Genomic DNA, 14,988 nt, shown 5'->3' with positions numbered 1-14,988 from the left:
GACTGATGAATGGATAAAAAGATGTTATATATATATTATATATACCAAATGGTTTCACTGATATATGGAATTTAAGAAAACAAAACAGATGAACATAAGGGAAGAAAAATAGAGAGAGGGAGGCAAACCATAAGAGGTGCTTAACTATAGAGAACAAACTGAGGGTTGCTGGAGGAGAGATAGGTGGAGGATGGGCTAAATGAGTGATGGATATTAAGGAGGGCACTTGTTGGGTTGAGTACTGGGTGTTGTATGTAAGTTACAGTTCACTAAATTCTACTCCTGAAACCAGTATTATACTATATGGTAACTAACTAGGATTTAAATAAAAATTTGAAACATGAAAAAGTAACTGTAGCTAATATAATTTGCTAATGGTTACATAATATAAAAAAATATAAATTGGAACATCAAAAATGTAAAGAGGGAGGGGTTGTGTAAAAGGGTAGAGATTTTGTATGGGATTGAAGTTGAGTTGTAATCCTCTGAAAATAGACTGTTACAGTTATAAGATGTTTTATGTAAGCTTCATGTAACCAGAAAGCAAAAACCTACAGTAGATACATGCAAAATAAAGAGAAGGGAATCAAAGCATACCACTATGGGAAAACATCAATTCACAAAGAAAGACAAGAGAGCTGAGGACAGGAATAAAGGAACTACAGAAAGAGCCAAGAAATTTTTTTTTTTTTTTTTTTTTGGAAAACAGGTTTTTTTTTTTATGGCAATAATTAATTCTTCCCTATCATTAATTACTTTAAATGTAAATGGTTTAAATTTTTCAATCAAAGATATAAAGTGGCTAAATAGGTTAAAAAATGATCGAAGAATATGTTACTTACAACAGACTTCCTTTAGCTTTGAGGACACATATAGGCAGAAAGTAAAGGAATAGAAAAAAGATACTCCACTTAAATGGAAACCAAAAGATGGCAGTGGTAGCTATTCTTATATCAGACAAAATAGACTTTCAGTCAAAAGCTGTAATGAGACAAGGTGATTATATAATTATTAAAGGATCAGTTAACTAAGAACATATGACAGATGTAAATGTATGTGTCCCCAACTTCAGAACACCTAAATATAGAAAGCAAACATTAATGAAACTAAAGAGATAAATAGCAATATAATAATAACAGGGATGTCAATACCCCACTTTCAACATTGAATAGATCATCCAAACAGAAAAACATAGACACATTAGACTTGACTTAGGTCCTTATACTTAGGACCAAATGGACCTAACAGACATTTACCACCAACAGATATTCCATCCTAAAACAAAATAGGATCCACATTCTTCTCAATGAACAATCTACAGGACAGATCATATGTTAAGCTACAAGATAAGTATTAACAAATTTAAGAAGATTAAAATTATATGCAATATCTTTTCTTATGACAATGATTATTTGAAACTAGAAATCAATAACAGAAAGAAAGCTGGTAAATTCACAAATGTATGAAAATTAAGCACCACACTCCTGAATAACCAGTGGGTCACAGAACAAATCAAGAGAGAAATTTTTTTAAAAAGCATCTTGAGACAAAAAATGGAAACACAGCATGCTAAAATTTATTAAACATTAAATAAATAAAGCAATTCTAAGAGGAAAGTTTACAGTAATAAATGCCTGCATTACAAAAAAAAAAAAAAGAAAAATTTCAACTGAACTTAATAGCTTAAAGAACTAGAAAAAGAACAAAGTCCAAATTTAGCAGAAGGAAGGAGATAAAGTCCTGCTAAGAATATAGAAAATGGATAGAAAAACAATAGAAAAGATCAAGAAAGTAAACTAAGATTTGAAGGGTTTTTTTGTTTTGTTTTGTTTTTAGAAAAGATAAAATTGAAAAACCTTTAGCTAGACTTACCAAGGAAAGAAGAGAACTCAAATAAAGTTGTAGATGAAAGAGAACATTGCAATTGATACAACAGAAATACAAATGATTATAAGAGAGTAGTATGAATGAATAATTATATGCCAACAAATTGGACAGTCTAGATAGAAACATACAACTTACCAAGACTAAATCAAGAAGAAATAGAAAACGGACTAGCAACAAGTAAGGAGAGCAAATTAGTAATCAAAAACTTCCCAACAAAAGCTGAGGACCAAATGGCTTCATGGGTGAATTCTATTGAACATTTAAGAAGACTGAATACCAGTCCTTCTCAAACTCTTCCAAAAAATTGAAGAGGAGGGAACTTTCCCAAATTTATTTTATATAAGGCCAGCATTACCCTGATACCAAAAGTTAGATAAGGACACTACAAGAAAAGAAATCTACAGACCAAAATCCCTGATGAATAGAGGTGCAAAAATTCTCAACAAAATACTAGCAAATCAGATTCAACAGCTTATTAAAAGGATCATACATGAAGAAGTGGGATTTATTCCTAGAATTCAAGGATTGTTCAGCATAAAGGTGATACACCACATTAATGAAATGATACATTGAAATCATAGGATCATCTCAATAGATGCAGAAAAAGCACTTGACAGAATTCAACATCCTAACATGATAAAAAAAAAAAAATGGACACCTGAGTGGCACAGTTGGTTGAGTGCCCAGCTCTTGGTTTCAGCTCAGGTCATGATCTCAGGGTCAGCACAGAGTCTTTTGGGGACTTTCTTTCCCTCTCCCTTTGCCTCTCACTTCTCATCTCGCTCTCTAAAATAATTTAAAAAAAAAACTCAACAAAATGGACATAGAAGCAACTTGCCTCAACATAGTAAAGACCATATGTGACAAGCCCACAGCTGACATCATGCCCAATAGTGAAAAGTTGAAAACTTTTCCTCTAACATCAGAAACAGACAAGGGTACCTAATCTCACCATTCCTTTTCAACATAGTATTGGAAGTTTTAGCCAAAGCGATTAGACAAGAAAAAATAAAATAAAAGGCATCCAAGTTGGAAAGGGAGAAGTAAAATTGTTTCTATTTGCATGTGACATGACCTTATATATAGAGAAAATCCTGAAGTTTGTCCCCCCAGAACTGTTAACTATAAATTCAGTTAAGTTTCAGGGATACAAAATCAACACACAAAAGTTAATTGCAAAAGTCAGAATACACTCACAATGAACTATCTGAAAAAGAAATAAAGAAAACAATCCCAATAACAATAGTATCAAAAACAATAAAATTCTTAGGAATAACTTAATCAAGGAACTGAAAGAGCTATACACTAAAAATTATAAGACATTGATGAAAGAAACTGAAGACGATGCAGGTAATTGGAAAGATACCCATGTTTATGAATTGGAAGAAGAAATATTCTTAAAATGTCCATGCTGCATAAATCCATGTATTCATAAATCCATGTAGATTCAATATAATCCTTATCAAAATGCCAGTGGAATTTTCCAGAAATAGAAAAAAAAATCCTAAAATTCAAATGGAACCACAATAGACCCTGTATAGATAAAGAAATCTTGAGAAAGAACAAGGATGGAGGTATCACACTTTCTGATTTCAAATTATATTATAAATTTATAGTAATCAAAATGGTGTGGTACTGGCGTAAAAATAGACACACAGACCAATGGAACAGAATTAAGACCCCAGAAGTAGACCCACACATATATGATCAGCTAATATTTGACAAATGATCCAATAATATTCAATGGGGAAAGGATTGTCTCTTTAGTAAATATTGAGAAAACTGGATATTCACATTCAGAAGAATGAAATTGTGTCTCTGTCTTAAAATCACTCACAAAAATTATCTCTAAATGGATTAAAGCCTTAAATATTAGACCTGAAACTGATCTCCCAGAAGAAAACACAGAGCAAAGCTTCTTGACATTGGTGTTGGCAGTGTTTTTTTTTTTTTTTAATATACAAAAGCACAACAGTGAAAGTGAAAATCAACAAGTGGGACAACATTAAAACAAAATAGCTCCTATTCAGCAAAAGAAACAATCAGCAAAATGAAAAGTCAGCCTACAGAATAGGAAAAAATAGGAGTGTCTGGGTAACTCAGTTGGTTAAACATCTGCCTTCAGCTTGGGTTGTGATCCAGGAGTCCCAGGAATTGAGCCCCAGGTCAGGCTCCCAGCTGAACTTTAGCCCTCTCCCTGCTCCTTTCTCTCACTCTCCTTCAAATAAATAATAATCTTAAAAAAAAAGAATTGGAAAAAATATTCACAAACCATATAGGTGATAAAATTTAATAATCAAAATACACAAGGGACTCCTCAAGTTCAAGAGCAAATAGCAAATAATCTGATTTTTTAAATGGGCAAAGGATCTGACTTTTCTCCAAAGAAGACACAAAAATACATGAAAAGGTACTCAGTATCACCAATCATTAGGAAAATGCAAATCAAAAACACAATGAAATATTACCTCATACCTGTTAGAATGCCTGTCATCAGAAAGACAAGGTACGTACAAACTTTCAGTTATAAAATAAATGATTCATGGAGTGGAAAGTGCATCATAGGAAGTATAGTCAATAATATTGTAATAACATCAAATGGTGACAGAAAGTGACTACACAACTTTGGTGAACATTTAATAATATTTTTGAATCTGTGTTATAGACATGAAACTAACATATGTCATTTATATTACAATAATCAAAAATAAAAGAAACAATTTTTAAAAGATGAGATAAAAAACAGCAAGGATGTATAGAAAAGAGAACTCTTGGGGCACCTCAGTGGCTTAGTTGGTTGAGTGGCCCACTTACGATTTTGGCTCAGGTCATGATCTCAGGGTCATGAGATTGAGCCCTGCATCCTTGGGCTCCACACTTAATGGGGAATCTACTTGAGATTTTCTCCCTCTGCCCCTCTCCCCACATGTGCTTGCTCATTCTCTCTCTTAAATAAATAAATGAATCTTTTTAAAAAATAAAGAAAAAAGAACTCTTGTCCTCTGTTGTTGGAAATACAAATTTGTACAGTCACTATAAAAAACAGAATGGAGAATCCTCAAAAAAGAGAATATAGAACCACCATATGATCTAGCAATTCCACTTCTGGGTATATATCCAAAGGAATTGAAATCAGGATCTCAAAGAGATAACTGCACTTTCTTGTTCATTGCAGCCTTTTTTACAATAACCAACACACAGAAACAATCTAAGTGTCCATTGATGAGTGAATGGATAAATAAAATACAGTATACATACAATGGAATATTAATCATACATAATAAAGAAGAAAATCCTGCCATTTGTGACAACATGGATAAACCTTTAGAGCATTATACTAAATGAAATAAGCCAGAGAATGACAAACACTTTGTGATCTCATTTATATATGAAATCTAAAAAAGCTGAACCCAAAAACACAGTAGATTGATGGTTTCCAGGGGCTGGGGAGAAGGGAAAATGAGATATTATAAGAGGATTAAGTTCTGGGGATCTAATGTGAAGCATGGTGACTGTAGTTAACAGTAGTATATTTTGTACTTGAAAGTTGTTAAAAGAATAGACCTTAAATGTTCTCACCATACCAATAACAAAAAGGTAATTATGTCAGATGAAGTATGTAATTAACCTTATTGTGGTACTCACTTTGCAGTATTATATATGTATCAAATCATAATGTTCTGTTCCTTAGATTTATATAATGTTTTATGTCAATTATACCTCAATAAAGCTGGAAAAAACTTCTCCAGAACATAGATATGAGTGTCCAGATTGAAAGGGCCTAACAAATATTTAGCACTTAATTATGAAATCTCAGCTCACTAAAGCTGAACGCTTCCAGCAAGAAAAATAAGTCACCTACTAAGGATTTGTCATAAAAATAAAATTTGTCTTCCTAGTAGTAACGTTGAAGACTAGAAAATAATGAAATATTGCCTTTAAAATTCTGAGGAAAATAAAATTTGACCTAGAATGTTATTTTTATTCAGCTACATTATCAATCAAATGGGAAAGTAGCCTAAAGAAAATTTTGGTCACCCAAATTATCAAAACAAAAAGTCTCTTTAACCATTTTTCAGGAAACTACTGAAGGATAAATTATTTCTTTAAAATGAAGGAATAAACCAAAAGATGCTGTTATATGCCATCCAGCAAAAGGATTCTGACTACCAGGAGAGGTGCAAAGAATTCTCAGATTACCATCAGAGGGAGGTTCCAGGATGACATTCATGCAATAGACCTGGAGAGTAACTGATTCAGATGAAGGCAGAGGGCAGCCAGGAAACCTCTCCAGGAGGAAAACGACTTCAGACAATATTTGATAGTTTTACCACATGGAGAATGTTTGTCAAAGGTATTTTATTTTAAAAAGAAAAGTATTTTATAGAGTTGTAGGAGGGCATAAGAGAAGATGCTATAGTTTAAATACAACTGAGATTCCAAAGAAAAGCAGAATGTAGTAGAAGAAAGGAAATGTAATTGAAGTACACTATTTGGCTCACCAGTAAACAATATTTAAAAGTTACAATCTTATAAACAAGTTTTAACCAAAACTTGTGAAATATTAGGAAGATAAATGACGGGAAATTGATTTAAACAGATGTGGAAATCCTTAGCTGCCATTATAAGAAGCCAGTAGGTAAATCTAAAACTAAATGTGACCTTTAGAAATATTCGACAAATTTTAGAAAAAAAGTTGTAAAAAGTTTGAAGTACTTACTTCTAGGAAATAGTACTGGTGAGTAGAGGACTGATAATTTTATTGCAAGGCTTTTAGGGTTATTTAACTTTTAATACTGTATGCTTATATTATGTTTAGCATACTTAAATGTTAATTTTAAAATGTTAACTTACCAAAAAGGCCAAAGAAAAGTTCAAGCCCCTTTTAATTGTTTTCATTTCATATTGTTTTTTTCTGTATTTTATCCCATGTATTTGCTTTTAGAAAGAACTAGATATAGTGAAGAAAAACCATTTGAAACCAACCTTTTGAAAGTCCATACATTTATTGAAAACCACTTATTTTTATGTTAAATTGCATACAGTAAATAAATGCACAGTAAGTTTTGGGTTATATTTTAAATTTATCAACAAGTTTCAAAGGAATAACCATTTAGAACATTTTTGTATTAACATTTAAATCTATTACTGGAGGGCAGCCTCGGTGGCTCAGTGGTTGAGTGCCGCCTTCATCCCAGGGTGTAATCCTGGAGACCAGGGATCGAGTCCCACGTTGGGCTCCCTCCATGGACCCTGCTTCTCCCTCTGCCTGTGTCTTTGCCTCTCTCTCTGTCCCTCATGAATGAATAAATAAAATCTTTAATAAATAAATAAAATGTATTTATTACTGGAGATTACAGATTCTATGTGAAACTTTCTGATTTTAATACTCTGTCACTCATTTTACAAGGAAACCTTTATGAATAGGATTATACCTTAAGCTGACATTTAGAACATTTTGTTTTTCTTAAAAAAAAAAAAAAGGCAACAATCCCCTGTGCAAATGATGAGTGGTAATAATTGATAAAAATCTCTTTAAATGCACAAATGGATTTTCTCTTCTATATGACAGGAGCCAGAGGAAGCCACTAATGCTCCTCATTTCTTGCTTCTGCATAGTAACATGTCCAAATCCACTTTTAGCAACAGAGAATTGGTGCTGCCCAAACTAGAAAGCATTTCAAAGGGAACAACAAAGTATTTATGTTAATTTTAATTAGCTATGCCGCTTTGGGGAATGTAGACACTTGAAGGTTGTATAAGAGCTTTTAAATTGTGCAAGGATCTAACAGAGCACTCATATTATAACCTCCTGTTATGTTATTATCTTTCCACATTAGTATGTGTTGGGAACTGTGTTAGTCTGTTATCTTCCAGTGGTAATTAATATTTTTATTAGATCAGTGTTTGTACTTTCATTTCTGGACTAAATTAAATGATTGGATTATTTACCAACAATGAAGCATCATTTTATTAGCGATCCTGACTAGATATGTCTTATATTTCCTTGTAAGACCCACAATAGTTAACATAATTCTAAACCTTTATAGCAGGCAATTAATTGTGTTATTCAGCTGAATAGAATGTCTAAAGCAGCAGTGTTGGTTTTTTTTTTTTTTTTTTTTTTTTTTTTTCGTATTGGTAGACTTTTGTAGGCTAAATGAGCCAGAGACTTCAAAGGAATGAAAACACCTTCTATATGGAGGAAATTTAGCAGAACAGTAATGTAGTGCATACATTTTTTTTAATGAGAAAGGAAAATTTATTCCAAACATGAAGGAACACAGAAGCAATTGTAAGAGAATATTTTAATTATCTAGTAATAAATGAGAAAACTTGGCTAAAATAAAAAAGTTTCCCTAGGAAAAGATAAGTTACCCATATTATCAGAAATACAGATTTATTTTATTTTATTTTTAAATATTTTATTTATTTATTCATGAGAGGCACAGAGAGAGAGGCAGAGACATAGGCAGCGGCAGAAGCAGGCTCCCTGCGGAGAGGCCGATGTGGGACTGGATCCTAGGACCCTGGGATCACAACCTGAGCCAAAGGCAGACAGTCAACCACTGAGCCACCCAGGTGCCCCAGAAATACAGATTTAAAGGAAAGAAGTATTAGTATTTGGCTGACCAGATAGATAGACCTCTGGCCAGCCAAATATTTTATATATACTCACAAAAGTCTTTGAATATTTTATATTATTAATTAGAAAATATAATTATAACATTAACAGCAAGCAATTTTTTAAGGTTTATAATCAGGAAACAAATTACTGAATGATTAGGTAATCACATCTTCAGCTCTAATATATTAGGCCATATTTTTTTCACAATGACAATATATACTTCCACTAGCAATGTCCATGAAATTCTTAATTAATTTATACTTTTGATGTACTTAGGATATAAAGACGATTAAGATAGGGTTTTTTGCTCCCTGGGAGGGCAGTCTAGAATTGGGTAGCAAACATGGAGACATATACATAATACGTTATAGCTCTAATACAGGTGGTGATGGTTCTGAAGAGGGAGGTATCAGCTGGCCAGCTGAATGCTGCCTGGTAACAGGGAAGTGGTTTTTCCTTATAGTGCCATGAAAGATGTTCCAGAATGCCAGTTTTGATGCCCTTCTCTGGCCACTCATGTGGTGTGCTTTTAGACTGGTTTGAAAGTTCTCAAATTTATGCTTCTGAAATCTAGAATGACATTTGTTATCGTCAACAGGGATGTTTTACACTGAAATTAGCTGTAAAATTCTATATACAGTATAACTGAACATTTATGTTTAAGATTGGTAGTGATTTTTAAGAGTTAATCAATAAATCCACTTGAGAAGAATGACTTAGTGCAGCCCCTGAAAGTAAAATAAAACCAAGGAAAGGCCAGTAAACTTCCCAGTAGTATATGGGCCAGTGAACCATAGGATACTTGATTTTTTTAAAGCTTTTTTGCATATGATGCTTTCTTCTTACATCACATTTTATGCGATGATTTCCCAAGCTGATGGTGGCCTATTTTGTGATATTTAATATGTATCATGGAATAATCTAGTCCCAAGAATGAACATTAATAGTCAATAATAATTAACTAATATAGTTAATAATACACATGAATATTTAATAATTGGCAAGTACAGCTAGTAAAATACATTTAAATTAATATTTAATTGTATTCAGTTTTCCAAATACATTTAACCCTAAATAAAAGAAATGAAACTATTCTACTTAGCGACCATCCTTCCTACTCATGTGATGTAGAGTAGTTCACCAAATGAGTGCTGTCTCACACTTCTGAGACCCAAAGGAAACAGATAGAAACTCTCATTGTTGAGTTTACCAAGAACAGAGACTGAATTGTTTGAACCCACAATTTTTCCTGGCCAGGGTCTCCTTCTAAATGTGACTGACTTTTCTGTAATAACTACTTATAAAGAGGAATACCAGTAATAATAAAATGAGACTGATCAGCCACTTACAATATAATAGGAACTGTGCCAGGTCAATCTGCACAAAACCCTATGAGGTTGAGTTCAGTACAAAATATTATCCTTACTTTGTAGATCAGCAAACACAAATGTGAGTCAAGATGTAAAACTAAATGTCCTGACTTCTGCAGTTAGGTCCCTAACTAATGTATTGTGCTACATCCTATTATATAACTTGAGCCTCATAACTCTATGAGGAAAACAATAAAAGCTTTTATGTCAGTTTTACAGTCAAGGAAAATATCTCTTGGGGAGACTGATTTCATAATTCATTTACATGTAGCTGGGATTGAAATATGCTTTTAACATCAGCTAGCAGCAAAGGAACAGCATGTTTGAGAGGGATTTAAAGACTTCCTCCAGTGTAGAGAGCCTGAAGAAGCTGGATCTTACAGCTTGGGATGTGGTAGAGGGTGGAGAGAACAGCGCCAAAGCATAAATCCAGTAGCAAGCACTTGTGATTTGACTGGTACTTTGAGCTGGAGAGGCTTGAGTTTGAATCCAGACTTTGCCACCTTCTTGCTGTATGATCTTCAGGACGTCACTTCTTTACATCAACCTTTAGTTGCCTCAATCAAATACAAATAACATTGTTCTAAAAAGGTTTTCAGAATTAAATGAGAACATATATGTAAAAGACTCCAGAATGCCTAGCATGTAGAGGATGCTTAATAAAAGTTAGTTTCCTTCCCAGTTGAGTGAATTTTTCTTTTCTTTCTTCCTTTCTTTCTTTCTTTCTTTCTTTCTTTCTTTCTTTCTTTCTTTCTTTCTTTCTTTCTTTCTACAGCACTTATCTAGCCGACAGAGTGTCCAGCAAAGCACATCCCAGGTAAGCAGCTTAACTAGATCTCCCAGTCTTTTGCCTCAGCACTTCATTTTAAGAGATCACAGTGTGGGAGTGCATCAGGCAAGGATAGACATCACTGACATCTTGTTCATGTGATTCCTTTCGTCTAAATAGCCCTGACCTCCAAGCAGATTTGGCCATTCCACTCATTCCTCTGTGAAAATTTACATAAGCACAAATTGAAATAATGTGGACTGGGAGACTAAAATGAATCCATCTGGAAGAAAGTAGAATGTCATTTAGAATGGTATCTATTACCATCTAACAATGTAAATCAAGTACATCATCAGGGTGACAGCATCTCCAAGGAATAACTTGGAGGATTTAGAAGTGTGTGACCTGGTGAAGATATATAATTCACTCATAAGTTGGAATTGCTGTTCCCATAGCTCCTTCACTCAGTTTACTTCTCCCAGCTGCATATTTGCTCATCTCAAAACAAGCATATTGATGCAGCCCTCCCCTACTAGCAGAAGACACCTCTGTCTCTCTTCAGTGATCCCCTTTTGTAGTATGAAGAGAGTCATTTAGGTTTCATTTTATTTGTGGTCAATATAGTGAATAACTAAAGTAGGAATCACTGTTTTTTGCCTTCCTCATTAGGTAGATACAATGCGCCCACGTCATGGGGAAGCCTGTCGGATGCCAGTGCCACACCACTTCTTCCTCAGCCTGAAGAGTTTCACCTACAATACCATTGGGGAAGACACCGATGTCTTCTTTTCCTTATATGATATGAGAGAAGGCAAGCAGATCAGGTAAAAGTTAGTAGAAGTTGTGGTGAGATTGAGACTGTATAAGGATGGTATTGCCTGGGTCATAAGCATTTCTGGCCTTCAGAGAAGATAGATGCACAGAGAAGGAAAAACAAGATAAAGTAACCTCTTACTTAGCTGGGAGTTTTGCCTCAAATCCCAGTGTACCTTGAAGTCGTGTGTGGCCTCTTTTTTATCCTATGCCTATTTCCACATGGAAATTCAAATCTCAGTCTTGGCTGTCACCACCTCAGGGAGAGAAAAGGATGCATTTATTCAGTGCCAGAGGAAACGCATAGGAGAAACACAGAATGAAGCAAATTCAGCAGAGGCCCAGCTCTAGAATGCAGGAAGCCTTGGCCCCTGCCTTACTACATGTGGAAGAGAGGGTTCACAGGGGAATAGGCTAATGGTATCTTCCTGTCTGAGAGCAGCCTCAGCCCTCAATGCCATTCCAGCCCTGCCAAGGGGAGAGCATCTTCTGGACAGACAGGAAAGTCGGTCTGACTCCATCATTCCTCTTCTCCTTGGATTGGAAATGAGGCCACAGAATGGGGCTGATACTCAGTAGACCATGTATCTTGGCAGAGCAGTGAAGCACTTAAACATGAGCAACTGCAGCAGCGCTTTCTTCTTGAAAGGTGGAGAGGAGTCAAGGAGACACTCTAGGCTCCGCTTTCATTACAGGCCAGCAAGGCTTTGATGGGGTGATATGATCATTGTAGCCAATTTTAGGGAGTCCAAACACTTCTCTGGTTGTCTTCCAGGTGGGGCAGAGAGAAAATAAATTTGGGGATACTTCTATATTGCTTGGAAACTTCCTGCATTCAGAGTGCTTTATGGGTCTTTTATTTTGCTTTTTTACATAAAACTTGAAAACAGGTGTTCTATTTTTCCAAATGTATGTTATATATAGGAAAATTAAGAATGGAAGTTATAACAGTACCCATAAAAAGCAATTAATTAGCATGTTCCACAGTACCTTGACACACCTTGCCCTGAAAATTAAAGAACCGTGCTTCATTTTGGTATAGAGATAAAATGATGCGTTCATTGATGGGAGCATGTGGGTTTTCTTGTCACCGGTGTCTCCCATTATGTGTGTCTAGGAAAGCTGTGGTAGAAGGTAATTGTGGCAGCAATAGTAGCTACAGCTGCTGGCCACAGGCAAGTAGACTTCAGGCCAGGGCTAAATGGATGCAGATTCTTGCTGCCTCTGTATTTCTAGTAGGCCAGATTTGTAAACTTTATTACTTATTTTTGTATGTGGAAGAATTCTTTTCAAGCTAAGTTATATGAGAAAGCTCAATAAATGAAATAGAACTACTTTACTAATGGAGGGAAAAGGTAAATAATAGGAATCTCGCTATGCCCTTTCCCCCACTCAGTGCTGTGTGTAACCACTGAAAGCCCTTGGATTGCAGTTTGAAAACCAGAGTACCCTACTTTATCATCCTTGAGTGCTAGTGTCTTCTCTTTCCATGATCCCAGTACATGCCCAATACATGCTTTATTGGGCTTACTGCACAGAGAAGATCCACACCCAGCAGAGACACCCCTGCTCTGGTTTATAATCCATGCAGGATCATAAGTGCATCACTTATTATTTTATAATTGAGCCTCAAGAAACAATAAGACATTTTAAAAGAAGAAAGTAAAAAAAATCTTTTGTAGAGTTGCTAGAAATGTTTTGCTCATTTAAAAATCCCTATTATTAGAGAACTATACCACCTTTCCATTCATATAATAAACCTGTAAAATAACCATTTAGTTGAAAATAACCATTTACTTTTAGTTTTAAGAGTGAACTAATAAGCAGAATTTTATTTTATTTTATTTTATTTTTTTGCAGAATTTTTAGATCTAGGTTTTATTGGTAAGTGTTCCTTCTTCTTTCCATTAGCATTTGTATAGTTGTATAAGCCCTCAAAAATTTTAGTTCATTGAGCTGATGATACCAGCTAAGTTTGCTATCATAATGATTAGGCATATATTAATTCCTAGAAGCAGTTATTAGAAATCGTGCAAGGTTGAAAATAACCTTAGTTGAAAATAACCATTTACTTTTAGTTTTAAGAGTGAACTAATAAGCAGAATTTTATTTTTTGCAGAATTTTAGATCTAGGTTTTATTGGTAAGTGTTCCTTCTTCTTTCCATTAGCATTTGTATAGTTGTATAAGCCCTCAAAAATTTTAGTTCATTGAGCTGATGATACCAGCTAAGTTTGCTATCATAATGATTAGGCATATATTAATTCCTAGAAGCAGTTATTAGAAATCATGCAAGGTTAGGGATATATTACATTAGGTGCACAGAGTGTTGATACAAAGCAATCAGATTATCAATCAAACAGTGCTAGTCTAGTATTTGGTATTGGCTGGACACTCTCACCTCTGTGCCTAAAAATATACGTGAGCAGGGGGAGCTGGCTAAAGAGAGGACCAGATGTTCCTACACACTGAGTCTCATTGCTGATCTTACAGGCAAACCTAGAGAGGCTCCCATAAATGACAAACTGCAAACCTGCATAGCACATCCTGATAGATATTGACTGATGAGTATTAAAAAGATCTGCAGGAAGGAGGAAACAGCAGCTGGTAGGGCCTTAGTAGCTGTAACTGTTTTTGTGACATTTTATCATTGTGTACAAAATCATAAATATTTAGCCTTGAAATCTAAATCTCCGATTAAGACCTCTCCCCTGAGCTTCAGAGTTTCATTTCCTTTTTCCTACCAGACATCTGTCCTTGGATGTCCCTCAGATATTTCTACCTCAGGATACCTAAACTTAATTCATTTTCTTTCCTCACACATATATTTCCTTTTGTGCTCCTTAAATCAAGTGAAAGGCATTATCATTTGCTCAGAGATCCATGTCAGAAACTTTGGCATCCTCTTAGGTTCCTGTCTCCTTCCCTTCTCAATTAATCGCTATATCTTAGCAACTTCTGTCTCCTGAATATCAATAAGATCACTCCCCCTACTCCATCCCTGTTGTCATCCCAGATCCTTCACGTTTCTACCAAATACAGATTCCCTGAATCTACTGACTACCCTGAGTTATTGTCCACAGCCACCACCATACTTACCTTTTAAAAATGCAAACTTCTTGTCAGCTCTCAGTTAACCTACAGCCCTTGTTACTTAATGTGATATAAAAGGACCAGCATGATATAATTCTATTTCTTTAACCTTATTTCCTACATCTTGGTGACTTAGTTGTCTTTCCTTAAACATACCTTGCTCTTTGATGCCTCTTTATCCTTGTTGGCTTGGTAATTTCCTGTCCATTGAAATTCAGCTGTATGAAACCTTCCTCAATATTTATGAGTATAGTCAGGCCCTGGGACTTCATTGTGCACATGTTAACACCCTGTACCTAGCTTTATTCCATAATTAGATGTGAAATTGTAATTACACACATGCATGTAGATTTCCCCGACCGGAATAGGAGCATTCTTGTGGTCTTTGTACTATCCCTCCAACCCCCTGCCCCAGTACTAAGCACAGGA

General features: G+C 34.9%; 1 protein-coding gene across 35 annotated transcripts in view; it reads left to right on the top strand.

The window, feature by feature from the left end:
- The window catches only part of DOCK3 (dedicator of cytokinesis 3), a 523,288-nt gene that overhangs the window by 328,069 nt on the left and 180,231 nt on the right, over nucleotides 1–14,988 (top strand). For 30 of the 35 annotated variants that reach the window (XM_072720925.1, XM_072720927.1, XM_072720912.1 and 27 more), the window contains 2 exons: nucleotides 10,661–10,702; nucleotides 11,324–11,478. In XM_072720925.1, the coding sequence (XP_072577026.1) occupies nucleotides 10,661–10,702; nucleotides 11,324–11,478 (197 nt within the window). Of the gene's footprint in view, nucleotides 1–10,660; nucleotides 10,703–11,323; nucleotides 11,479–14,988 lie in introns of those variants that run through there. The other 5 variants (XM_072720928.1, XM_072720921.1, XM_072720923.1 and 2 more) reach the window with 1 other exon arrangement.

The sequence above is a fragment of the Vulpes vulpes genome, chromosome 9 (genome assembly GCF_048418805.1).
Source record: "Vulpes vulpes isolate BD-2025 chromosome 9, VulVul3, whole genome shotgun sequence".
NCBI lineage: Eukaryota > Metazoa > Chordata > Mammalia > Carnivora > Canidae > Vulpes > Vulpes vulpes.
The sequence above is the reverse complement of the archived record's forward strand: the minus strand, read 5'-3'. Positions and strand labels throughout refer to the sequence as shown.